Source organism: Odocoileus virginianus, chromosome 9 (genome assembly GCF_023699985.2).
Source record: "Odocoileus virginianus isolate 20LAN1187 ecotype Illinois chromosome 9, Ovbor_1.2, whole genome shotgun sequence".
Classification (NCBI taxonomy): Eukaryota; Metazoa; Chordata; class Mammalia; order Artiodactyla; family Cervidae; genus Odocoileus; species Odocoileus virginianus.
In genome coordinates this window covers 22,926,716-22,954,638 of record NC_069682.1, presented here as the reverse complement: position 1 = coordinate 22,954,638, position 27,923 = coordinate 22,926,716, and the positions used below count along the sequence as shown (strand labels likewise).

General features: G+C 43.7%; 1 protein-coding gene across 21 annotated transcripts in view; it reads right to left on the bottom strand.

Moving 5' to 3' along the window:
• Positions 1-27,923, bottom strand: part of KIAA1217 (KIAA1217 ortholog) — a 521,587-nt gene that overhangs the window by 63,556 nt on the left and 430,108 nt on the right. For 18 of the 21 annotated variants that reach the window (XM_070472065.1, XM_020882320.2, XM_020882318.2 and 15 more), the window contains one exon: positions 9,749-10,581. In XM_070472065.1, coding sequence (XP_070328166.1) covers positions 9,749-10,581 — 833 coding nt within the window. Of the gene's footprint in view, positions 1-9,748; positions 10,582-16,520; positions 16,870-23,995; positions 24,186-24,214; positions 24,236-27,923 lie in introns of those variants that run through there. The other 3 variants (XM_020882315.2, XM_020882313.2, XM_020882312.2) reach the window with 3 other exon arrangements.

The following is a 27,923-nucleotide window of genomic DNA, read 5'->3' as shown; positions in this document are numbered from 1 at the left end:
GCACAACAGCCAAGACACAGCAGCAACCTAAACGTCCATCAACAAATGAATGGATAAAGAAGTCATGGCACATATATAGCGTATAACAGAAGATTACTTAGCCATAAAAAAGCATGAAATAATGCCTTTTGCAGCAACATGGATAGACCTAGAGATTGTCATGCTAAGTGCAGTAAGACAGAGAAAGACATGCCATAAGGTATCACTTGTACATGGAATCTAAAATACAACACCGGGACTTCCCTGGTGGGCCAGTGGCTAAGAGTCCATGCTCCCAGGGCAGGGGGCCTGGGTTTGATCCCTGGTCAGGGAACTAGATCCCACATGCTGCAAATAAGAGCTCACATGCAGTGACTAAAAAATCTCACAAGCTGCAACTAAAAGATCCTGTACATAGCAGTAAAGATCCAGTGGGTTTCAGCTAAGACCCAGTGCAGCTAAATAAATAATTGGTAAAATATGACACAAATGAACTTATCTACAAAACAGAAATAAACTCACAGACATAGAGAACAGACTACTTATGGCTGCCAAAGAAAAGGCAGGCTGGGGGAGGGATGGATAGGGGAGTCTGGGACTAGTAGGTGCAAACTATTATATATAGGATGGATAAACAACAGGGTCCTACTGTATAGCCCAGGGAACTGTATTCAATACCCTGTGATAAACTATATGGAAAAGAATATGAATCACTTTGCTGTAGAGCAGAAATCAACATAACATTGTAAATAACTCTACTTCAATAAATTCATAATGGTTTTAAAAAAGACTAGATCCCTTCAGCTCCAGAGACAGACAGGGAGAGAGGAGGTGTTTACTGGCAATACACGTTGACCCTACAAGAGTCAATGCAGACTTTTTAAGACCCACAATTTTTGGAAGTTCAAATTAATGCTTCAGTTCCTTTCAGTTGCTCAGTGGTATCCGACTCTTTGCAACCCCATGAATCGCAGCATGCCAGGCCTCCCTGTCTATCACCAACTCCCAGAGTTTACTCAAACTCATGTCTATCAAGTAGGTGATGCCATCCAGCCATCTCATCCTCTGTCGTCCCCTTCTTCTCCTGCCCCCAATCCCTCCCAGCATTAGGGTCTTTTCAAATGAGTCAACTCTTCACATGAGGGGGCCAAAGTACTGGAGTTTCAGCTTCAGCATCAGTCCTTCCAATGAACACCCAGGACTGATCTCCTTTAGGATGGACTGGCTGGATCTCCTTGCAGTCCAAGGGACCCTCAAGAGTCTTCTCCAATACCACCATTCAAAAGCATCAATTTTTTGGTGCTCAGCTTTCTTCACAGTCCAACTCTCATATCCATACATAACCACTGGAAAAACCATAGCTTTGACTAGATGGACCTTTGTTGGCAAAGTAATGTCTCTGCTTTTTAATATGCTATCTAGGTTGGTCATAACTTTCCTCCCAAGGAGTAAGCGTCTTTTAATTTCATGGCTGCAACCACCATCTCCAGTGAATTAACGCTTAGACCTGGCTACAATTCTGAATCACTTCATTTATGAACAATCAAGTCCCCAATTCAAATAAGGGCAAGTGTCATCTCTGTGATCTCCATCAGACAGTGGGACAACTACTCCCAAGATAGGCTGGATGGTTGGGACATCCTTGCGGCTCCGGAGTGATTACCTAGCCACTGAGCCGTCAGGCTACTTAAGACAGGTGGGGGTGCAGCCACATGGAACCTGCAGGGAGTTTTAACCTTGCCAGGCTGAACCTAAACATGTATTCCTCTTCTCTTTGAAGAAAGAGGTTTTAGTCAGCAAGGAAAGGGGCTTATCTGAGTCTCACTAAGTTAGGTTGTTCTTAGTTTCTGGTTTTAGACCTAAGGCATCTGACTGACAACATCTCATGAATATTCAAGGCAGATGCAGGGGTACATTTTAATGTGATCTAATTAGTGGCAGGTGATGGCTTTCCCTTTTGAGAAACCAGTTTGTGAGAGCTTTTCGACAGTCCTTCCACTGGTATTTTTGATACAGTATCCCCTGGGTAAGAGTAGGGCTGTCTTCAGACATTTGTCAGTTGGTTGAATATGATGTTTATCAGATAGCTCTTGACTGAACTCAGTAGTCTAAGGAATAACTAGCAAATATTACTTATCCATAAAGCTCTATTCCTGTGAATGAAGTCATAATTCAATTTCTCAGCACCTCTGTAATCTGAAACTGGCAAGACATCAAATCCAGATGTCATTTTTCTTGGTAGCATAATGGGAGAGATACAGCAAATTCTGGATACAGATCAATCTGTCTTTCCAAATGGTATCTTTTCATTCCATTATGTAAATTCCTTAAATGCGTGCCCATCTTAGTCGGTATTCTCATGAAAGCATCCAGCCCAGCCTAAGTTCAGGGAAGTGCTCCCAGTTCTGCATTCATAGCAATTATTCTCTGTATCACTTCTTTGGAATTAATTATGTACAAGCCGTCCCCAAATTATGGCAGGCTTGTAATTGAAAAGTTTTCTCCTACTTTCATTGTTAAGAACTTGGAATAAACGGTGGTTGAATCTCCAGCTGGCCCATGCAAGCCTCTTTAACCTACAGTGTATTATTAGTCCTTTCATTGTTCCTCATTGTTTTCAAGGAAAACGTGTCCTGACTTTCCAGCAGAACTTGGAGATGCTGGGAGCGAATCTCCCTCTGCAGCTCCAGCCTCGGGGAAAGACACTTCCTCCTGAGTGAGTTGCACATCCTCCTCTCTTTTCTCTGCTTCACTGGGAGACCCTGCCTTTCTTAGGATGACAAAAAGATCAGCTCTGAGCATCACCTACTAATGCAATCCTATTGCTGTGGCTGTTCTTAAAAACCAGTTATTTAATGCACATTTGTGGCGCCAGAGCTTCCTGCGCTGAACTGTGGCATAACTTACATGCTAAAATATGCTTTTAATGTTTTATGACTATCTTCCCAGTTTGTATTCCTTGCAGGTGGGGACATATCTAAGTTTCTGCAAAGCATGCAGTCCCCAGCTAAGTACATAAAGAGAAGCTCGATAAACATTTATTGATCCCTAATTAGAGCTACACAGGAAAGCAATTCAGACAACAGCTGAATCGGTCAGGCACCATTAGGCATCAAAACAGGCATCTGATAACCTAATAACTTCAGCTCTACCTGGTCAGGTGTCCTTATCATCAGTCATACTGCTCGGGTGCAATTTGAAAAAGATGCTGTCATCCTGGCTTGTCTCTTAGCTCCTGGACTCAAGTCAATGTGTAACCCCCACTACTCTCCTGAAAGGGACTTAAAAGTGGCTTTGATACTCTCAACATTCTCATTTTGATGTTTAATCCCAGCTAATTCCATTCTTTGTGCATGCTCATGTTTATTCTCTCCTGTGCCCCCCCACCTGCTTTATGTTTTTCCTGGTATTCTATTTAACAATTGTCTCCCTGCTTCCTCCGGTATAGTCTTTTGTCCTCGCCATCTCTGTATATTAATCTTGAGCTTAGTAGCATTAGTAGAGTACTTTGCTCAAAGCAAGAACTCTCCAGCACTTACTCTATGCTGGGGGCGGGGGGCACATGGAACTTAATTGTACTGAGTTGTTCCATTGTATGAGGTAGGTGCTATGATTATCTCCATTTTACAGATGAGCAAATTGAGGCAGAGCAAGACTCAGTGATCTGGCAAACTTCCAATTGCTGGCAAGTGTCAGAACAGGGACTTGAACTCAGGCTACCTAGCTTTGGAGATCACGTTCGTAAACATGACAAGTTACTGCCTCTCAGTAAATGGTTGATCACAGGTTGATTGAATCAAGGTGACAATAGCAAGTTCTAACAATAATGAAGCTGCTTTACCAAGAGGTAAGGGTAGAACTGAAGTAATAATTGTCAAGATCCATGCTTTGGATTTGACAGCTTCTGGAGACATCTTTGGTTGTCATGACTGGGGACTCTGATACTGCTGAGCAGTGGGTGGGATGGGGGAAGGCTGGAGCTGCTGATAAACATCCCAGAGTGCACAGGACAGGCCCAAAATATCAAGAGTGCAGAAGTGAAGAAACCCTGCTCTGGAAAGATCCCAAGTCTAATTATTGGGTTGGCCAAAAGGTTCAGGTTTTTCCATAAGATAATGAACTTTTTGGCCAACCAGATACTCAGGAGACAACTGACGTGGCTCCTCTCTGACTATACATTCAAAAGGAAAAAAACCAATCATTCTTTTTTCCATCATTCAGATTCATCCCTCTAGCAGGATACAAAGTCTCCAAAGGTCTGCCAGGCACTGAACATTTTAAAACGACACAAATCTGAATTTAGACTTTGACTCAGTCAGCTGGTAAACCAAAGACATGTCCTATCCCTCAACACTACCAACAGGGTGACACTTGAATTGGCATACATGGACTATTGCTACTGTGTATAAAATGGGTAACTAATGTGAACCTTCTGTAGAGCAGGGGGAAGGCTACGCAGTGCTCCATGGTGACCTGAACGAGAAGGAAACCCCAGGAAGAGGGGATGTATGTACATGTGTGGTTGATGCACTCTGATGAACAGCAGAAGCTCACACAACAATGTAAAGCAACTACACTCCAGTTAAAAAAAAGTAAAAAAAGATATTCAGTGCTCACAAAATGGAAAGCAATGTAAAATGATTAAGAACAGACACAAGCTACCAGTTAGGCTGCAGGCTTCCTCCTGTACATAGATATTTCCTTTCCTTTTCTTTCTAAGGCAGGAAATCTGCAAAGCTTTAGAAATCACAGCAGACCTCTTGTAGCTTCTTTTTCTCCACATACAGATGCCCAGACAGGCAAAAATTTGCTCCCAAGTGCATTCTTAACTAGTTTTGTTGAATTTAGCTATTGTCAGTGCAGAATAGTGTTAAAAATATGATCTCAGTTCAAGTTTACCATGTGTTGAAAAATGTTATATTAGGAGGAATCTATCACACATTTGGAAGGAGAGCTATTAGTCACTTTGCAATGAGCACCCTTGAATTTTGAGTGTGATTTCGATATATTTCACATTATATGAGCTAAACTATAAATAGGAAATAGCAAAACATAAATGTCTTAAGAGTTTTACAATTCTTAAGGGCTGTTTTATGTGCCATGGGTAGGGATAATGATGCTGTTTAATGAAGTAATTTTATAACCTTGGGAAGACAGAGCCTCATGCCTCCTGTCATCTGTCACACACCATCTCCCTGGCACTGGGCCTCAAAGTCACATGGACCCACTGTCTTCGTGGAGTCCTTGCTGATGGGAGATCATCTGGGTAAAACCACCTTATCACTCAAGGTCATTTTCTTTCCAGAAGCTCAGACTTGAGAATTAGTGTCAGCCCTCCATATTCACAGGTTTTGCTTCCTCAGATTCAACCAACTGCAGATTGAATTTTTCAGACTGACTGAATCTGCAGATATGGAACCATGGATGTGCAGGGCCGACTGAACTACAAATAAGAAACCTGTGGATCTGGGTACCCACGGGCTCCCAGAAACAACCCCCATGGATGATTGTACTATCATCAAGGTCAAAGCAGTTATAATCCACTCTTTTACCTTGAAGTTTATGGCCATCCCAGGAAGAGGATGCTACCTCAAATATGTTCTACACTATTTTTTCCAGATCTATTATATATAATTTGTCACCACTAGATGCTTTGTGGAAGCATCTTTATAAGAAAAGAGATGCCAAATTCATTCAATCAAGGCACATGGACCAAGTACAAGATCAAGGTGAAATTATTTTGTCTTCAATTCATTTTCAAGTCAGAGCTGTTAGAAAATAGTGTTTAAAAAAAGTTACTGTTGGAAGTTTCCTAAGTACAGATGAAAAAGAAAAATTTTCTGGTTTCGAACATCCTGCAGTTATTGGGCTATTTTATAAATGTGGTCTTCGGAAAAGCATCTCAATCCAGTGGTGTCCCAAAGAAAGCCTCTCTACAGATTTCTCACTCTTCCTTCTTTGTTTCTGCAGCTGTACATCAATAGATGTAAAATTTCACTTGAGAGTTTCATGCAAGAAACCCTCAGATTTATTTCTTCTTTAGTAATATGAAATTGCAAAAGAAATTGGTTTGGCACTTAATAAGACCCTAACTCTAAAAGTTAGACTCTTGGGGGCTAAAGTTTCTTTACCAATAGTTGCACAGATTAAATATATCTAAAATAGCACCACAGTATAGGTGTGACAATGGACTATAATCTTGTGCTTTGGTAATTGTTTCTGGCATTCTTAAAATTTTCTTTGACATGGTGCTCACATTTATTTTTTCAAAATAAAATCTACCAAGAATGTTCTCTTCTTTCTTCCCCTGTTGCTTCATAATTGTGCTAATATACTAGCTGGGGCAGTTATATTTTAAATGACATGTATATATTTAGCAGCATAATTATGCAAATTTTACCATGTTGATGATTGTAAATTTCCTTTCAGAGCAGCTACTTAGCATTTTGTCCTGGTTGAAATGCTTAGAATTCACTCCCGAATTCACTTTTCTATTGGGTGAAGGTGGGGCTTACAGTTCTTCACTTACCAGGCAGAATACTGCCTAGTGGTAAAAGGTATGGATTCTTTAACACACCTGGACATTCTATGCCACTTACTGGCTTTGTGACCTTGGGCAAGTTTCTTAACCTCTCTGAGCTCAGTTTCTGCATCTGTAAAGTAGGGATGACAATGGTATGAACCTCGCTGGGTTGTCATGATGATTACATCATATGATGTATGGAAACTACTTAACCTCGCATTTGGCCAATAAAAGATTCTTAATAAATGATAGCTACCATCAGTGTTCTTATATTATCCCCCAGCAGTACTGCATTTCAGCTTAGTTATTAAGCTTTCCAAAAGAGTTTAAAACTGCCGTTGAAGAAGAGACCTGTCTAATTAACAGTGGGGTGCTGGGTGGGAGTGCTAACAGCAAAATGTCCAGACTCAATTCTTTTTTACCAAAGAAGTCATTCTTTACATACTTTTTGTCATGTGCTTGGGTTGAGTTAGTGGGGATGTTTAGGTGTTTCATTAATAGCAACTCTAAATGTACAGAGAGGAGAGAGTGTGTGTGTGTCTAGGGTTACAGGAGAAGGGAGTCTAGCCTACCCACATATATACAAGTACGCCTACCCACATATATACAAGTACGCCTACCCACATATATACAAGCACGCCAACCCTCTGGTTCCACCCACTGGAGATAAGCTGATTAACAGGTGAGGAATCATGTAGGCAAAATGTGAGATAAAATTCCTTCTCTGCTATTTCACATTTACAAGAATGAAAAAAATTGAAAAATGTAAAACTGTATTCTAAAACTACAACTATATGTCAGAATATGGAAATGACCACGACAGTATATTTTAAGTGAACATTAATCTTATTTTAGAAAATTAATCAAATTTTCTAATACTTGTTATTTTAGAAAAATGCTAATCTGGATTTTCTAAAAGTAGCTGCTGACATGTATGTCAGACAGAAATCCATAGCATTTTCTGAGCTTCAGTAAAACAAACCTCTGAGGAAACATAGGACCTGAAAATATACTGATGCTGTGTGTGCACTAACTCACTTTAGTCATGTCCAACTCTTTGCGACCCTATAGGCTGTAGCTCGCCAGGCTCCTCTGTCCATGGGATTCTCCAGGCAAGAACACTGGAGTGGGTTGCCATGCCCCCCCCTCCAGGGGATCTTCCCAACCCCGGGATTGAACCCCAGTTTCTTATGTCTCCTGCATTGGGAGGCAGGTTCCTTACCACTAGCGCCACCTGGGAAGCCCCATATTGATGCTACTTGAGGATAAAATTCTTCAATACTGATCGGGGGGCAGCAAAGAGGCGATTCCACATAGCGGAGGGTCCTTCATGTTGGTCCCACCCATAACCCAATCCTGGGAACTGGGTTCAATGATGTCCAGTTATATACACGTGGTAACTGCATGCATGATAATGAACCAGGTGCTGAGCGAGAAGCCAGACACCATCACTGCCCAAAGTGTGCCTGGAAATCAGCAGAGTGTGGATGGCTTAATGAGATACATGGTGGAATCAAGCTCACAGTCCTCTCCTACCCTCAAGGTGGGTCAGCAGCGGGGGTGGGGGGGTGGGGGGGTGGGAGCAGGATGGGTTCTAGCCCAGGAGATGAATAGGTTTTGTCTCCTGGAAGAAATTCTTATAACTCCAAGTCTCATCCTATCAGGGACACACACTTCCCAACCAGCCCCTCACAGCCCACCGAGGGGGATGAATTGTCCTTTCTTAGACGTACAAGGTGCAGGCTCCCTTAAGGCCCATCATGAAGAGTCCCCTCTAGTTGTGACACTGGTCTGTTCAAAGAGCCTCAGTATTTATCCCACACCTCTCAGTATTTATCCCACACACCTTTCTATGGTCACAGGAGGTGTGACCATAGGAGGTTTCCTTTGATTCTTAGAATTTAACTTCCTAAGGACTTTGGAAGAGAGAAAATGAATATCTTTTTCTGACTCTTAATTTTTCTTTGTCCTGAATAATAAAGTCAGTCACTGTTTTTGTTTTTTTTTTTTTCCAATTGTGTGAGAAGGTTAGAGCTTTAAAAGAAACACAAAACTTATGTTTATTCTCTTTCCATCTTCCTGGAATCTTTCTTCTGTGACCAGATTAGAGATGGCCCTTTCAGGATAAAAATCTGCCAAATAGGACAGAACTTTCTGATTTGTGTGATTAAGATAGTAAGATAGACATTTCACATTCCAGTCACAATTTTGGCCTTCTCTTTTACAAGGTTATGTAATAGTAAGTGATATGATCATTTTTGGTGAGGAGGAGGGAAGAGAGGTTCCAATAAGATACTGAGTGGCTGAATATCTGAATTGTAAATTCTCACTCCCCTTCTGAATTCCTGTATGACAACAGGTTGCATGCTTAATCTCCTTTGAACTCTATTTCTTTGCCTAGATTTTTATGACTATAATTAATATATTTATTGCCTTCCATCAACAAATCCAGGCTAGAGAAATTCTCTCTGTCAAAATCGACTTTTCTATAACTCTATAAATTTGAGGGTTTTCAAGATGTAGTATGAAGGTTCTAGGCTACTGAATTACAAAAACATGTAAATTAAAAAAGAAATTTAAATACCCAGAGTATCTTATCCACAAGAAAAACTTTGCTGATCTCAGTACCACTCCCAAATGAGTATTACACCGACACCATCCTAATTTTATGCAGATTTATGTTTTTATCACCCTGGATGACAGATAGTGACACATTCTTTTCATTTCCCCAAATCACATGAGAAAACAAAATTGCACTTCAAGAAAAAAAAACAAAACACAAACTGCCAACTTAAACAGTGGGCACTTGAACCACTCACTCCACCTTTTCAGTGGGAGATCAATAACGATCAGCTCTTGACTGGTTTCTCTGAATGGTTTCTTCTAAGCCGCTAACCAATTTTCTTCTGAATTATTCAGATATACACTAATGATGCTGCTGTTAGACCCACACGCGGGAGGCCCATTCTGACATCTCTCGTTGGGGTGGCCTGCCTGCCTGCCTGTCTTTAGCCAGGCCACTGGCCAATGCCACTCAACCACCAGGTTTAGAAACTCTTTGCAGACAAGAACCACCTTTGATCCTACTTCCCCACACCCCCACACCCTCCACCCAGCACAGGACCCAGAGGGCACACTGCTCAAGGCTGGCACCCAGCTAACTCCTGCTCTCTCCTGCTGACTCCTGCAGAGCAGCCCCAAACCACCAGGGCACGGAGCAGCCTCCCGCCACCCTCCCCGCCTTACCTGGTCTCTCGGTCTTTGGGTATGGTAGCCGTGCTGTAAGCGAACACCTGCTTCTCAACTAGAGGAGGGCCCAGGTCCACAATCCCGGATAATCCTGGAGTGCTCCGTGGCTTCTCAATGTACACCAAAGTGCCGGGCTCCTTCTTGAAGCCCTGGCGGCTAGGCGAGGCCCGGTCTGGCTGCAACGTGTGGGGGGGCCCGTGGGCGTTATGGTGACCGTGCATCTCCACCATCCTCAGGTCGCCGACTCGGTGAGGGGAGGCTGGGGGCGTCTTGGAGCCCAGAGTGGGCAAGTGGCTCTCTGGGTATTTCCTTGGCTTCTGTCTGTACAGTGACTGCTCCATGTGCATTTCCGCTTGCAGAGATGGGTTGCAGTAAGCACTGGCTGACCGAATTGCGGTGCGGTGATACGCGATGATGTGATCAGGGACATCCAGTGGGTGCCCGCCATGCGAAGACGCTATGCTCATCCGCCCCTCATGATAAAGGTAAGGGTCGGCATAGAAACCCTCGTTCCGGTACATGGCGAGGTTCTTGCTGCTCATGTCTTCATCTGGCTTCACATCTCTTCTTTCCAGGATGGCACTGGGGCTGGGGGAGATGGATCTGGAGACTGGCAGGCTGGAGAGTCTGTCCCTGGGGATGGTGGCATTACCAGGAACCACCATTGGGCGGGAGCCTCCGTATGGAATTCTGGAAGGAGAGGGAGGCATGGAATGGGGCACAGGAGTGGATGGTGGAGAGTTTGGAATGGCGTAGGGTGGGAGAGCTGTGGGTCCAGGTCGAGAGGCACCAGGGCCATCTCCTCTTGCATAAACAACTTCTCTCTGCATCTAGAAAGAAAGAAAGAAGTTAGAAAATCTACTTTGATATTCATGTGTTTAGAGACGTCTCAGTGTGGCTTCCCCGATAAAACCAGCTGAAGAGTGGCTCCTGCAAGATGTCTGTGCCCCAAGCCTTATATCCTGTACCCATGTTCCCTTACATGGCAAAAAGGACTTCACAGATACCCCATTAAGGATGTTGAGAGGGAGAGATTATCCAGGAGGACCCAATGAAATCACAAGGGTCCTTATCTGTGAAACAGGCAGGAGGGTCAATGTCATGGAAGGGGATGCAATGACTGAAGCAGAAAAGCAAGATGGAAAGATGCTGTCACTGAGTCCAAGCTCAAACTGCTCTCTGCATGACAGGCCAATAATCAAAAGGCGAGCTGTTGGGGCAATGGATAGAGACTTTATTCAGAAAGTCAACACATTGAGAAGATGGTGGACTCATGCCCCAAAGAACCATCTTGCCTGAGTCAGAATTCAGGCTTTCTTTTTTTTTTTTTTACAGTAAAAGGGGTGGGAGTAAAGTCAGACACTTCCAGGTCCCCGCCTGCCTCCAGAGGGGAGGTGTTAATTTCTTCTTCTCTGTGGTCATTCTCTATTCCCAAGAACCTATTTCTAATAGGGAATTCTATTAGAATCCCCCACTATCACTGTCTGTTTCACAGTCCTGTGGGAAAAGGGACCAAGACCCCTTTGGCTGGTTACTTTCTGCTGAACGGAGGTGATGAATATTCCATAGTCAGTCCTTTACGGCTATCTGAACCCAATGAAACCTCTGAGCATTATGTTGTCTACTTTGTAATTGAACTTAGGGCTTTGGTTCCAGTTTTCAATACATATACTAAATTCCTGTACTATTTATTTGGACAAGTTAAACAAATCGGTTGACCCTTCAATAGCTACAAGGGAATTATCATCTACTTCAGTTGCATAGGTATGCCTGTTGGAGGCAAACTCATGAACAGAGGTTAGTATAGTGCCCAAAGTTTTAATATAGTTGGCCACTGCTACGTGTTTTAGCATTTATGGATTCCCCTGCCGTGGCAGACAGCTGGAATGGCCTACCACACAATAGTTAAAAGGGGCCTAATTTAAGCCTGCTTCTGGGAGTTACTGATCTGCAGCAGGGCAACTGGCAAGGCCTTATTCGAAGTTCAGTTAGTCTCCTGACATTTTAGCAACTCTCCTTTTTAATGTGTGATTCATTTTCTTCTTTTCCTATTGACTGTGGTCTCCAGGATCAATGTTGTTTTAATGCCTTAAGCCCAATCAGGGCATGACTTCCCTATGGATGGCTTTAACCACCTCAGAGATTTTCTGTCCAGGAGGGATATGCTTCTACCCACACTGAGAAAGTGTTCAGGTATCTGAAATTTCTTGCAGTTTGAAGCATCTGAGAAATAGGTATTGAGTATATTTCAGTCCTCGGTGGTGCAGCTTCCTTGGCATTGAGTCCCCATCTGGGGAGGGCTGACAACAGTCGCTGGGTTATTTTTAAGACCTTGGGGGAAAAAACTCAGTCTCCTTTGCCGGGGTTTTCATGAGCACCATCTGCAGGCTTAAAGCATGTTTAGGTGAGACTCCTGATACTGAGCTTTTGTTGTTGTTTAGTGGCTCAGTCATGTCCCACTGTTTTGTGATGCTATGGACTGTAGCCAGCTAGGCTCCTCTGTTCATGGGATTTCCCAGGCCAGAATACTGGAGTGGGTTGTCATTTCCTCCTCCAGGGGATCTTCCTTACTTAGAGATGGAACCTGCGTCTCCTGCATTGGCAGACAGGTTCTTTACCACTGAGCCACCAGAGAAGCCTGGTGATGTCAAGCTATTCTGAAAGAAAAAAAAAAAAAATTTTTTTTTTCAGGGTGAGGTCTATCAGAAAGTCAATCAGTTTTTTGTTTTTCAGTCGCTAAGTCGTGTTTGACTCCCGTGGACTGCAACACGCCAGGCTCCTCTGTCCACCACTGTCTCCTAGAGTTCACCTAAATTCATGTCCATTGAGTCTGTGATGCTGTCTAACCATCTCATCCTCTGCTGTCCCCTTTTCCTTTTGCCTTCAATCAGTTCATCCTCCACGTTCAATTTTACCCTGGGCTCCTGTGGGGAATTGGACACTGTAAGTCCAAGGGAGCCCCTGGGCCTCTTTATTCAGAGTGTTCCTCTCTTTCTACCATAGGAGCACCTCTTTTATTCTTCTTCTGTTTCAGCTGAGGGCAACCCATTTTCCAATGTTTCTCCTCCTTACAGTAAGTCCATCGTTTCTTCCTCAACGGTGGCTTACCTCTCTGAGTTATCTTCCAGGAATCCAATGCCAAAAAAAGGGGGAATTTTGATTTGCATCTTTTGTTCTTGCTCCCTGAACACTTTGTTTTAAAAAATTTTTTAATTTATTTATCTTTAAATTGGAGTATAATTGCCTTACAATGTTGCGTTAGCTTATGCAGCACAACAATGTGGATCAGCTTCATGCATACATACATCCCCTCACTTTTGAGCCTCCCTCTCACTCCCCCACACCCCGCTAGGTCATCACAGAACACCGAGCAGACATCCCTGTGATATACGGCAGCTTCCCACTAGCTCTCTATTTTACAGACAGTAGTGCATGTCAAACCAGCATTTTCTGATTGACGCTATGAGGAGGAGAAGTCCTCAGCCGCGGCGTCAGGAACTGAGCCTGGATAGGAATGGAAGGTGGTGGAAGGGGTGGCTATATTGGCATAATGGCCAGAGTGGCTGGGACAGCCAGCTCAGCCAGAGGAGTTAAGGTTAAAGCAACATATCCTCCCTTTTATTCCTTTATCTTCCCTGATAATAGTACAAACACTTGCACATAAAGGATTTCATCAGCCTTGCCTGCTTTTTCACGAAATAGCTATAGAGTTATTCAGAAGCCACTGTAAAACACATGGACAGCAACTGATCATCTAACCATTAAAAGGATGCCTTTTTGCTTCGGCATCAACCAACTGGGATTACAAAGCAATTGAAGAGAAAATCGATTACTGCTGTGGCTGTGATAATTACTAAAATTATGACATCATTTACCAGAGTATACCAGAATTTTAGCAGTTCCATACAATTTCTACAATATGTATGTTAATAATGTTTACCCATGATATAATCTAAGAAATTTTTACCATCATTCATTTGACAATGCCTCCCATGCAATTCAACACACCAGATAAGCCCAATTAGCTTTTCTGATTAGTAATACAGATTTATTTTTATTAACTTTTATTTTATATTGGAGTATAGCCAATTAACAATGTTCTGATAGTTTCAGGTGGACAGCAAAGGGACTCAACCATGTGTATACATAGTTTAATATTTCTCTGAGATGCAGAGAAAACAACTGGAAGTGTTCCAGGGATCCTCTGAAAAATCCCAAAGTTAGCTAGAGGTCAAATGAACCCCACTTAGAACTTGATCTTGGAGACGTTAGTCAGAAATATCAAAAAGAAATTCTAACCAGTGATAATAAAAGATCTGTGGCAAACAGAGATCACTTAAAAGCAGTTCAGTATTTTAAGAAAACTTTGTCCTCTTAGAGAATCAAATCCAGGTTTTGTACCACTTTAAGATTTTTAAAATTACGTTCAATCTTATCTTAGGACTTAAGTTTCAAGTTACGAAAATCTGGAGAGACTGTTCTAGACAGACATTCCCAAGACATTATTCCCATAGAGTTTACCCCAAACTCTTTACTTCATTTACATTTTATTTACTTAAAAGCTTTAACACATTATTTTTCTTGCTAACAAACTTCGTAAGAGGAATAATAAGGCCGTATTTGATTTCCAGTAAACCTAGATACAATAAAAGTATTATACATAATGTTGTTTGTTATTATTTAGTTTATTTGGCGGTGCTGGGTCTCAGTTGCACATGGGCCCAGCTGCTCCATGGGATCCCAGTTCCTGGACCAGGGATGGAACCTGTATCCCCTGCATTGCGAGGTGGATCCCCAACCACTGGACCACCAGGGAAGTCCCTATATTCAGTGTTGATGACTCAGAAACATCTGTATCGAGCCAACAAGCTTAAGCTAACTTTCACACCAGATATTAATTCAATACTGAGTATTTCCTAGAGCTCATGAACCTGAAACCCATTCTGGTGAGTTTCTTTTATGTTTGAGTATTCAAACTCACTTAGTTTCCTTTAAGTCAATTAATCAGAGCTCTTGTACAAATCCATTATGGCAATGTCGCACATCTAAGTTATGTGCAAACACCTGTATAAATACACAAGGACATAGCTCCCATTCCAAAATTTTAGTCATCAGTTAGGTGCCACAATGTAAAAGCCATAAGTTATAAAAGAGATTGGATTCAGATTGGGTTTCTGGAAGAGAGGACAAATCAAGGTCACCTGTCTAGATGACTAAACGCTTTTACTAATATTAATGGAAAGGACACTTCTATTTGTAGCTTTCGGTGACATTAGGAATCAAGTGAAACGTTTCTCTCCTCCTTCAGAATGCCCACTTCTGGACAAGAACAGACAGTTTTGCTTTCTTTTCTTCCCTGTTTCTTTCCTCCATTTGATATCAGTCAAGTTTTAAAACAGTGAAGTCAGAAACACCAATACAGTATATTAACGCATATATACGGACTTCAGAAAGACAGGAACAACGATCCTATATGCAAGGCAGCAAAAGAGACACAGATGTAAGGAACAGACTTCTGGACTACGTGGGAGAAGGTGAGGGTGGGAGGATATGAGAGAACAGAACTGAAACATGTACATTACCATATGTAAAGCAGATGACCAGGGCAAGTTCCATGCATGAAGCAGGGCACTCAAAGCCCGTGCTCTGGGACAACCCAGAGGGATGGGGTGGGGAGGGCGTTCAGAATGAGGGGACACATGTACACCCATGGCTGATTCATTTGATGTACAGCAAAAACCACAATATTGTAAAGTGATTATCCTCCAATTAAATAATTTTTAAAAAAATCACAAAACTGATCTGGCTGCAAGTGGAGGAACAGTACCAAACAAAATGAAACCGAAAACTCAGAGGCCACACATAATCCTAAATAAACCCTGAAGTTTGGTCTTGGGATCTTACATACTCCAAAGACACAAGAGACCATAAATGACGTAATTAACACAACAAAGGTTATCAGTACAGGGTGCACAGGGTCCCAGGATAGCCTTGCCTAACTACCGTGGAGATCCTAACAGGTACTGTGGCGATACACTGTTACAATAAAACAGGGGTCCCCAACCTCCAGGCCATGGATTGGTACCTCCTTGTCAGATCAGTGGCGGCAGAGTGCGCAATAAATGCAAAGCACCTGAATCATCCCGCAACCATTCCACCCCCATCCATGGAAAAATTGTCTTCCACAAAACTGGTTCAGGGGCCAAAAAGGGTTGGGGGCCTCTGCAATAAGATAGAATGTCCCTTTCACCCATGGGTTCAAAGCTATAATCAGATCCCTTATCCAAAGTACACCTCAGAGAACTATCTACAGGCACAGTTGAAATATTCCCCATTCTTAACAAATTCAAGACCAGCAAAACACAAACAACACACACAAATGGTAGATTCCATCCAGGTGGTGCTAGTGGTTAAAGAATCTGCCTGCCAATGCAGGAGCTCTAAGAGACGAGGGTTCGATCCCTGGGTCAGGAAGATTCCCCTGGAGGAGCACATGGCAACCCAGCCCAGTATTCTTGCCTGGTGAACCCCATGGACAGAGAAGGCTGGAGGGCTAGAGTTGGCAGGGTCGCAAAGTCCGACATGAACGAAGCGACTTAGCACGCGTGCAAAGAAAACAAATGGGTAGAAGTCCAATAACTCTTCCCTGTCTCTAAGAGGGTACCCCATTCAAACACAAAACCAATTTGGCTTATTCTGGAGAGAGAAAGAAAAAATAAGCCCCAGAGAAGAAATAAAGTTTTTAGTTGTGCACACTGGAGTGACTTACCCTACTGTATGGAGCCCGCCAGCTCTCAGATGTCAATTCCTTGTTCCAGTTGCCAAGCACTGAGGCAGCCGGTGCCACTTCGGGACACTCTGAAGGACACGTCCTCAGGGCAAGTGGTCCTGGCAGCTGCTAGGATCTTATACTCAAAAATCCCCCAATCCCTGCCAGATAGCCATGAGCAGCAAGGCTCCTAGGTGACTCCCCCAAGTTTGTTTCTGAGTCCAAGCTCACACTGCTCGACACAACAGGCCAGGAACTTGAGTTGCTGGAGCAAGGAATGGTCACTTAATTCCAAAAGCTGGCAAGCCGAGAAGAAGGCAGACTCCTACTCACTAAGGGCCATCTTGTCTCCGTTAGAATTGGGGCTGCTTTTATACTAAAAGGGGCGGGAATAAAGTCAAAGGTTTCCTGTTTCCGGTCAGCCTCCGGAAGGGATGTGTTACTTTCGCCCTCCCTGCAGTCCTTCACAGGTGGTGGACCTGATCACACAAATACAAAGGTATTAACGCTCGTCACCTTACAGGCAAGGTTCCCAGAGATAGGCTATTTTGTATAATTTAAGCTTATAGGCAACATCCCTTTAGAGATTAACTTGTAATACTGGGTTGGCCAAAATGTACGCTCAAGTTTTTCCATAAGATTTTAGGGGAAAACCTGAGTGAATTTTTTTGGCCAACCCAACAGAATACAAAACATTCTACGTTACTGACTTTGGAGATGGAGGAGACAGCCATGAGCCAAGGAATAAGGCAGCTCCCAGAAGCTGGAAAAGGCAAAGGACAAGATTCTCCTTGAGGGTCTTCAGAAGAAATGTGGCAGAGCCAAACCCTTGATATCAGCCAGTGAAACCAGTCTGGACTTCTGCTCTCCACAACTGGAAAATGACAAATTTGTGGTGTTTTAAGCCACTAAGTTTGGTAATTTGTCACAGCAACCACAGGAAGTGAATATATCTGCTATAGAACTCAATGCTGTGGAATTTCAGGAAAAAATGGTAACAATGGTTTAAAAATTGAGGTCACAGCCTTTAAGAAACATGTGGCTTTAATGTATCCAAAGTGCTACAATGTTTTCTAAGATCATCTTGGGCACATTTTTCTAGCCTTAGCCCTGGAAAATAGATAGTAAGCATCCTTCTCATCTTTCTAAGCTGATACAATGTTGGGACATGGCCAGAGAGAAAGGAGATGGCGTGGGAAAGACTGGGAGGGAAGGTTAAGGGACTCCTGGTGCTTCACCATGAGATATCAGCTCTGAGAGGTCTGGGGGAAATGATTTAGGAGGTGAGTGCAATTGGAGGCAAATTATAGTAGGGATGGCAAAAAGAGAGAAGGGGGCAGGGAAGCCCAGGTATGGTGGAGGAGGAAGAACACTAACCGTACATCCTCTGAAGCTGCCATATGATGAGGAGCAGCATGTTGGGATAGGTCATCATAAGCCCCAGGAAGCAGAGATTTCTGGGCTGCTTCATTACTGCCCAGTTCAGGAGAGTGAGGAATCCCATAGGGTCTCCCACTAGCTCTCCTTCAGAAGAAGCAGTGAGTAAAGAATAGACGCTACTGATGATCCTATTTGCAGGGCAGGAATAAAGATGCAGACAGACAGTGGACTTGTGGACACAGGGCAGGGTCAGGGGAGGAGGTAGGTGGGACGAGTTGAGGGAGTAGCACTGACATATATATACCACCATGTGCGACTGTGTAAAATGGGCTTCCCTGGTGGCTCAGCAGTAAAGAATTCGCCTGCAATGCAGGAGACCGAGGATCTTCTCTTCGGTCCGGAAGACCCCCTGGAGAAAGGAGTGACTTCCCACTCCAGTATTCTTGCCTGGAGAATACCATGGACCGAGGAGACTGGTGGGTCCATGGGGTCTCAGAGTCGGACACAGCTGAGTACCTGAGCACAGGTGTAAGACAGACAGCTGGTAGAAAGCTGCTGCACAGCACAGGGAGCTCAGCTTGGCGCTTTGTGATGATCTGGGGCTGGCGGGGGGAGTGGGATGGGGTGGGGATGGGAGGGAAGCTCAAGAGGAAGAGGATATGTGTGTACATAGAGCTGTTTCACATTGCTCTATAGCAGAAACACAACACTGTAAAGCAATTACCCTCCAGTAAAAACAAATGAATAAATAAATAAAAGTAAAAAGGTTGTTCTCATAGACACAGAGAACAGATTGGTGGTTGCCATAGGCAGAAGGTGGGGGCTGGGGGTGTGAACTGGGTGAAGATGGTCAAAAGATGCAAACTTATAGTTACAAAATACATCTAAGTCCTGGGGGTTAATGCACAGCATGGTGACTATAGTTAATAATGCTGTATTGTATTTGAAAGTTGCTAAGGGAGTAGGTTTCAAAAGTTCTCATCACAAGAAAAGAATGGAAACTATGTGTAGTAATGGATGTCAACCAGACTTAGTGTGGTGATTATTTTGCAATAGATGCATATATTGGACCATTATGTTGTACCTCTGAAACCAATATAATGGTACATATCAATTAAATCTCAATTAAAAAAATTCAAGTTAATGGCAAAAGAGGAAACTGTTATAATTTGCAACTACTAATGTATTTAGCTAGGGGCAGAGTCAAAAACACAAATGAATTCAGGATGTGAAGATGTGATATTTTTGTTTTGAATAAAACCCGCCAAGGTCATGCTCACTGAGATTCTCCAAATGGCTGCAAAGGGCGGGGACAGAAGTCAGTGGCACCTCTCAAGCCCTGTCTTCAAGTTCTGTGATGACACAGAAGCCACGCTGCCATTCAGTCTTCTCAGAGGTGTGAGAGACAAGGAGAGTATAAATGACTGGGCTGGGCGAGGTAGGAGCATGAGGGGTGAGGATGTGGGCTTGAATGGACGGCAGTCAAGACGAGCAGCTAAGAGACCCATTGTGTGGGTGATGGGGGAAGAGAGAAGAAATAGGAGAGGCAATAAGGAGAAGACTGAAAAGGAAACAGAACCCAAGGCTCTGAATACAGACAGAATACATATCTTATCAGCTCATTCACTTAGTCCCACAGTATTTACCATGCACTTGCTAAGAATCAAGCCTGATTCTAAGACACAGCTCTAATCAAGCCCCAAACTTCCTGCCCTGGACAGGACATACTCTTGCCTGCATCGGGTAATGAGGATGCAGGGGATGAACCAGCTGGTTTCCCACAGCTTCCTTCCTTATCTTGTCACTGGAAGGACCCAGCAATGCAGAATCTCTGACCCGGGAACTTTGGTACACTAAGGTGGATTTCATAATGGAAACAATCAAGCAAAAATGCAAGCAAGATGCAAATACGTAGCAACCAAAAGGAATCCTTTCAGGGTACACTCCTGCATGCGTGCTCAATTGTGTCTGAATCTTTTGTGACCCCATGGACTGTGTAGCCCGCCAGGCTCCTCTGTCCATGGAATTCTCCAGGCAAGAAGACTGGAGTGGGTGGCCATTTCCTTCCCCAGGGGATCTTCCAGACCCAGGGATCAAACCTGCATCTCCTGCTCAGCGGGCGGATTCTTTACCACTGAGCCACCAGGGAAGTCCTTAGTGGTACATTACTTAAGCACTATTGAATTGGCTCCTCAGCTCGCTAAGGGTATCCCTCCCAATGTATGCAGGCTCCTCACTTGAAATTACAATGTTATCTCCACTACCCCTGCTTCCCCATCAGACATACACACACACATAATATGCTAGTCTGTTCACCTCTAAACCAGACGTGGGATATCCTCAAGCTGTCCTCACCCCTGGGACCCTCTCCTAGACCTGGGGGAGTCACACCTAGGCTAAAGTCAAGATCCTCCAGCCCACGTACCCTCAAGGCTCGGGGGCTCAGGGCCTTAGACCAGGAGGGCATTCCCAAGGTCACTGTGTGGTAACATACCCAATTCCCATTCCGAGTAGCTGGGGAAACCATATAACCTATGTCTTGCAGCAGATCAACGTGGATCCTCTATAAATACCTCTCCCACCCTGTCTTCCTCAATGCAGGGCTCAATGAAAAGAAAGATCCAGCTCAGTGGTAAGCAAGGTAGGGCTTTATAGGTGATAAAATACAAGAGTGTCTGGCTCAGCCAGCAGTGCACATTTGGTCAAATTCCCCACCCAATCAGACCACACAATGCAATAATCAACCCCAATAAACATAAAGATGAATTCAAACATGCCACTGTATGCAAAGAACCACATAGCACTCAAGGCTAATCAGGTAACAAACAGTAGGTACTGTTGTCATTATTGTTATTAATCCCCCCAAAAGACTAGGGTTTCAAATGTCTAGAACCCACTTAGAGAGTTAAGTCGGTCAGTCGTGTCAACTCTGAGATCCCGTAGACTGTATCCTGCCAGGCTCCTCTGTCCACGGGATTCTCCAGGCAAGAATACTGGAGTGGATTGCCATTCCCTTTCCAGAGATGGAACCCTGGTCTCCTGCATTGCAAGCAGATTAGTTACCGTCTGAGCCACCAGGGAAACCCACTTAGGATGAATAAAATCCTAGCAGGGTGAGTCACGACTCCCTGTTCTCTTTTTTCTTCATCTGGCTTCATCTTCATTTGGGGAATCCTGACCCCAATTAACACACGGAAAAATCCTCCCCCCTTTTCTGGTAAGAGAGTAAAAAGAGGCATCAATATTCCTAGGAGTACAGAACTGTCTAGAAGAATAAAGAGTATTAATGAAATAAAAATGTAAAGTTAATTTTTTTTTTTTTTTGCCCACGCTGTGGAGCATGTGGGTGTTAGTTCTCAGACCAGGGATCGAACCTGTACCTCCTGCAGTAGAAGTATGAAGTCTTAACCACTGGCCCACCAGGGAAGTCCTTAATTTTAATTAATAAAAAGTTGAGTAAATTTCTCTGAAAACAACAGAGGTAGGTGCCTGCATGAATGTTTTAAAAACATGTTTGGTGATGTGAAAAGAAATCGCTTGGAGGCACATTATATAACTAAGTGAAATGAAGTTATGTAAAGTTTAAAATTAAACACATGTAAAAAAAATTCATTAGAAATATCTCATTATTAGAAATATTATTAAGATATTTAATATATCTAATATATCTAATAACAAATATTATTAGAAATATCTCATTAGACTTTCTGGATGTCACGTGCAGATGAATTCAGAAAGAAACGTAAAAGTTAATAAACAACAACTCAGATGCGCTGTACATTCATACAGGGAACACACGTAATAGTCAAAATATTTAACATCCGCCAGCCAGTGCTACATGGGCACCAACCAGCCAGAATGGGACTTCGGCCAATGAGGATGAATCACGGCCATAAGCAATCAGTATCACGTGCCCGATGGTAATGCTGTTATGTCAGCCTGTCTTGTCTACCTCAAAATAATCTTGCCATCATCCAACTGGGTCACTGAATCAGAGTCACTGTCCACCTGAGTTACCCACAGTGGAGGTGAACACAAGCCTTTTGTTATGCCAGGACAGGTGATATAAGGTTAAATGTCTCCATCAATATAGGTGACATAGAGGTTGGAAGCCTTTGGCAAAAGTCTTATGTTGCTTGCCAACCCATGACTGACTTGCCAAAACTGAGTTATGAAAAGCACCTTGAGATAATTTCAACCTTGGCTCTATCTGGAGCCCAAGAAAAGAATGACATGATCTTCCCATCACTTAGTGGGAAAATGTTTGAAATCTGCCACTTGAATAAACCCTTAAAATTAGATAACTTGGGTTCACACACTAAAGGATACAGATCAACTAAAGGCAACTCACCCCTAGGATAGAGTGGAACATATGGGGAGATAAAAAGGAAGAATCTGCTTTAAGTCTTCAGTGTGATCTCCCAAGGAGACCACTCACTATTCCAATAAAAACTGGACTTAATATGCAGGAGATAGTCATTGTCTGATTGACCGAACCAGGATGACGATTAAGATTCTATAATTCACAGTTTAAAAAAAAGTCCCAGCCCTTTATGTTAAAGGAGGTACCTTCCTAGAATCAAGTACCTGCAGAGTGTTTTTGGCCATACCACCAAGCATGTGGGATCCTACTTTCCTGAGCGGGGATCCAACCCGTGCCCCTTGCAATGAAGTGCAGAGTTTTAACCACTGAACTGCGAGGGAAATCCCTGTGTTGTATTTTACCTGTGTTCTGGCTAACGAATAAAGAAATGACATTAAACACACTCTTGGTTTTTCCTGTACTGTTAATCAAAGTCAGACCTTTTAGGAGAAAATTATTTTAAACTTTAAAGGTAAGATAAATAACACACACACATACACACCTATGCACACAGTTGCTATTCACCTTAATATATACCTGAATCTTTTCCTCTCCCACCAATCTCCCTGATCCTCACTAATCTTCCCTAGTCACTAACATTCTCTATTATCTCATCTCTCTTAGAAAGTTGAATATCTGAATATGTTATATCGTTGACACTGTTAGCCCAGAAGCTTTACACACTGACGTCTTGATGTGAGCTTTAAAAATACCATTTTATAGCAAGAGAGATAACATAAATAAAAAAATAAAGATTTTTAACAGCTCCCCAGGACGCAACACAAATATTTATTTGCCTGCACCTTGGCCCAGAAAAAGAAAAGCTCATTTATCTGTACTGGATATTAATATATTGGTATGGGCTTTCCAGGTGGCTCTAAGGTAAAGAATTCTCCTGCCAACCAGGAGACTCAGGTTTGATTGATCCCTGAGTTGGGAAGATCCCCTGGAGAAGGAAATGGCAATCCACTCTAGTATTCCTGCCTGGAAAATCCATGGGATCACAAAGTGTCGGACACACCAGAGAGACTAAACAGCAACAAGATATATCAGCTATGCATAAAGAGGCTGTTCCCCATCATTTATCTGTTTTGTTGGGCACCATATCCCTCCTTCCATTACTGCCCAAACCACGGCCAGCTCTGGGTTGAGTCCTTCCAGATCTTATAAACAGCATAGTTGCTTCCGGAGCTTCTGCACCACGGCCCCAGCCGAGAAGCTGCCGGCCCTGCCCACAGCACACAGCTCAACCCTCTGTTTGGCTCGTCCTTCCCAAAGACTAGAACAAATGTGGGGTGCTTTCAAATGAATCAACGGAAGTCTGAGTTAGGAATCCTAACATTTCTGTATTTCGTTTCCCCCCAAACACCGTAAGTTATATCAAATGTTAATCATTAACAACTTTCTGCAATATAACAGAGGAGGAGAAAAAACTTAAAACTATTTCTAGAAGAAAGAAATCTACCACGAAAGATGTTTATTTCAAGTCATTTGGGAGACTGTGTCATATAATTTTGTCTCATTGTAGAGCACTGAAAAAAATGTGTATATACATATATTCTTTGAGGAAAGGGACTATCATGTACCATTTACTGTATTTCAAACCCCACCCTTCCAAGTCTAGAATTTGTAAACACACTACTCAAGTCAGACCATACAATGAAGTCACCGGACAAAACTGAAAATGACTCTTAGGAGACTCTCTCATCCTCAAAGAATTAAAGCCACTTACTTTTTCTTAAGGAAATCACCTGTACAACTAACGCCGGGAAAAAGCACATTGGCTGAGCTCCCAATTACGCGATTCCTTTGTTTGCTGGTTTCATCTAAGTCCTCAGTTCCACCCTCGGATATTTTAGACAGCTTTCTCTTCAGAGAAGAAATCACACACACACACAAAACCACAGATCCTAAAATGTTCCCCAGCTCAGTAAAGACCCTTCTGCTTTACCCTGTCTTCTGAGCGAAGCTGCTACAGGCATGGATAAAAAGGCGTCCTCCCCGTGATAAGCCAATTTCTCCTCCCCTTGGCAATTAGTCACTGAATAACCTCAGCCCACATCCAACCACAGGCTACCCCACGGGTGACTCAGACCTCCGACAGCTGCTTACACGGAAAACACACACCGACAAACCAACTCGGGGAGGCCTAGGTAAACTGGGTAATAGTGAGGGAAATATTAATACAAGACGGATCTTAGTGATGTAAAGAGGGTCACTAACACAAGCAAACCACCAACCACCAACAAATGAAATCTTCAGAAGACCCAACATGCTCATTTCCCCCAACTCTCAGACCAGTGTTCTGCTGGGGACCAGAGGGCTCCAGAGAAAACCCAGGTCCCCCAGGTCTATTCGGCCGCCGGACTTTTGATGTCCCCGAAGCCGAAACAAATGTGAGCCTTTTCCCCTGGTTGATAACACCGCAGGGTAAACAAGGAAGGTGACAGAGAAGGCTGTCTATTAATTAACTAGGCTGGTTTTACCGAGCTGAACTTTGAGAATCAGGCCGAGGCAGCACCAGGCAAGCAAGTGCAATCATTCTAGAAAACACAACTGAAATGAGACGGGATGAGAGAGAGGGCCAGCCAAGGCTGAGCAAAGAGGGTATTCGAGAGAGGGAACCGGAGCCCTTCTGCCCCACCCTCAACAAGACGGGGGGAGGAGGAGGCCAGGGCGGTCTCCGGAGACCCTTGTGGGCGACTGCTGTCAACACAGCTCTCTTGGTCCAGGGGAACAGGCACTAGGAGGTCTGTGTTCCCAGCAAGAAGTGGCTTGTGCTGCTCTCAGAGGAGACAGGTATGAACGCATTACCGACAAAAGGATAGAGAGAAGAAGCATTTCCTTAGCTCCCAGGTAGGCTGCGTTTAATCACCATCATGCTTCCTGAGCCCTCGGGGGCTGAATGGAGTAGAAGGCTATTCAAGTGGGAATCCAGTGACAAATAACTCAAAAAGCTGGGCTGGAGGCCACGCAGACCTCATGCCACGCCCCACAACCATGCTCTGGGCAGCCCCTGCATTTTTCAAACATTTTAAGGCCTCTAGAGGTTGGTCTTGCTGACCAAAAGAATTTCGTGACGTCTCCAAAGTTCAAATCCAGTCAGCGTCGCAAGCTTGCTAAAAAAACTGTTTACTGCCATCAGAAAGCTCTGTGGTCATGAAAAGAGGGAGAACGCGGCGCCCATGACATCGCTTCCCTCCTAAGATGTCTCATTTGAAACAATATTTGGATGAAGTGGTTGTAACAGAGGCCACCTAAGAGGTTAGGGAAGAGGAGACGGAACGTGGAAAGCCTTATTTTGATTTTTAATCTAATCGGCGAGAGTTTGTTATTTCTCACCAGAGTGTGGAAAGCACACAGTCTCGGCCCCTGACGCATCTGGTATACATTTGGCAGGTTTCGTTCCCTCCATCAAACGCGTGCATTCCAGGAAAGGGGGTGGAGGCGTTGGCCTCTCTGCTCTGATGAAGACGTGGTTCCACCCCTACTGTCTCCCCAAAGCCCCTGTTTTAGGGCATAAGATGTCCTAAACAGCACCATCCTTGTAAGAACTGACTTGCTCTTTATTTTTAAGATGTTTTTGATGTGGACCATTTTAAACTCTGTATTGAATTTGTTACAATATTCCTTCTGTATTATGTTCCAGGTTTTTTGGTGGTGAGGCGTGCGGGATCTTAGCTCCCCAACCAGGAATTGAACCTGCATCCCCAGGACTGGAAGGCAAAGTCTTAACCACTGGACCACCAAGGAAGTCCCCTACCTGCTCTTTCTATGGGCAGGACTGTTTGTCAGGTGAAGGAATGTGAAATGTCTGGGTTCTGCCACGCCCCTACCCCCAGGACACAGAAGCACTGAGCTGTCACTGCTATGGGCTACAGGAACCCCCCAAGCTCAGCACAGGGGCTCATGTCTGCTGCTTTAGAGGCAGGTGACTTCCGTGGACCCGGCTACCTTGGGAGTCAGTGAATGCAAGGTGAGAGATGGTCCTGGTCTCTTCCCTTCCTGCAAGTTCACAGCAATCTCCTCTCACTTTCAAAATGCCTCTGGGCGGCGCCTGAGCAGGACAGGCACAGCTTTGTCGGGACTAGAGCAGTCATCCATCGTCAGGAGTTTGAAAGCTGGCTCCATCCTGCAGTGAATCAGGATGAGTGAAATGCTGTCTAGTAAGGCTTCAGAGCCCAGCTCACCCAAGAGAAAGAGGAGTGCAGTAACCCAGAGAGGGCTGGGGGATCAGGCAGGTGAATTCCCTGCACAGGATTATCGTACCAGAGAACTCGGCTTCACCTGGGTGGTGCATGTCCTCCAGAAAACATCTCCTACAGGACAATTTCCCGCAGAGTTTGGTTCATTCTGGGGGGAGCACAAGCACCAACATCCCACAATCTGGTTTAATTATTTTGCCAGGTTCTCAGCTGCCTACCTTGGGATGCTACAGCCTCTGTGAACCTGCTCTTGCCAGCAGTGTGTTCAGTATCCTGCTATTCATTCCCTCTGTTCCTTTCACTGACTGGCACTTTGCAAAGTGGAAGCAATTTATTTCTAGTGAGTATTAAGAAAAGACAGGCTAATAAACACTCAGCATTACCTCAACAGGAAATATTTTTTATGCTCTGGTTAAGGCCAATGGTCTTGTGCAATGTATTCCTATCTCCCCTTTCGCTTCTGCTGCTTTATTGGCTTTTTAAAAAATTACATATGCTAAGAGAAAATCTAAACTGGGCTTATAAACTCGAAGATGCTATTGGGAAGGGAAGTGAATTTGATGCTGGAAATATTTCAAGTTCATCTTGCTTACACTGTTAAAATTGGAAAGAGGGTCCTTTGGAAGGTCTATTAATGTCTATTCATGTTTCATTTGGTCATAAATGGAATGTCTCCCAGACACGAGACAGACAGACTGTTGCCAAAATTATTTAATTCTCAGGGAAGAGATGGTTAGCTTCTGGCTGTATTTAAGATGAGTGCTATTCCCACAAATATTTTGACACACACAACTCCGCTGAGCTCCCCTGTACCAGACCCGCCGGCTGACTTAACACTGTGCCCAGTGGTGACTCAAGATCTCAGCAGGGAAACGGGTAACAAGTAACATGAAATAAATAATGTAACTTCCAAGCCACAATCAGTCACTGTGTGGAGTGCAGCACAGATAAGAGAAAACTATCCTTCTCTCACCAACACTCAGTCTTCTGTTGGGATGCTCCTGTATGATCCAGGCCAAGGACAAGCTCCGGTTATATCTAAAATAGTTACGGTCTGTAAAAGGATATTTTCTTGCTACCACTTGCAACAGATGGTACAAAGAACTCCTCATTATTTATCGCCATCTCTGCACATCCACCCATTTCCTGGACGGACGCTGTCTTTTATACACAACTCCCTTCTGGTACTTCTAGATAAGTCATCTCCATCTACCACCACCCCCCACCCCCCCCACAAATACAAATGTTCAGTGCCTTAGATTTTTTCTTTCTTTGTAGGACAGTTCTCCAAACTCCCATTTAATTAGTCAACATACATCCTGCAACAGATCATATATTATTTTGTTTATTTATAATGTTTCTTATTCTACAAAGGACTTTGCTTCTGGGGGGTGTGCCATACCATGTAGCATGCAGGACCTTGTTCTACAACCAGGGACTGAATTCATGCCCTTG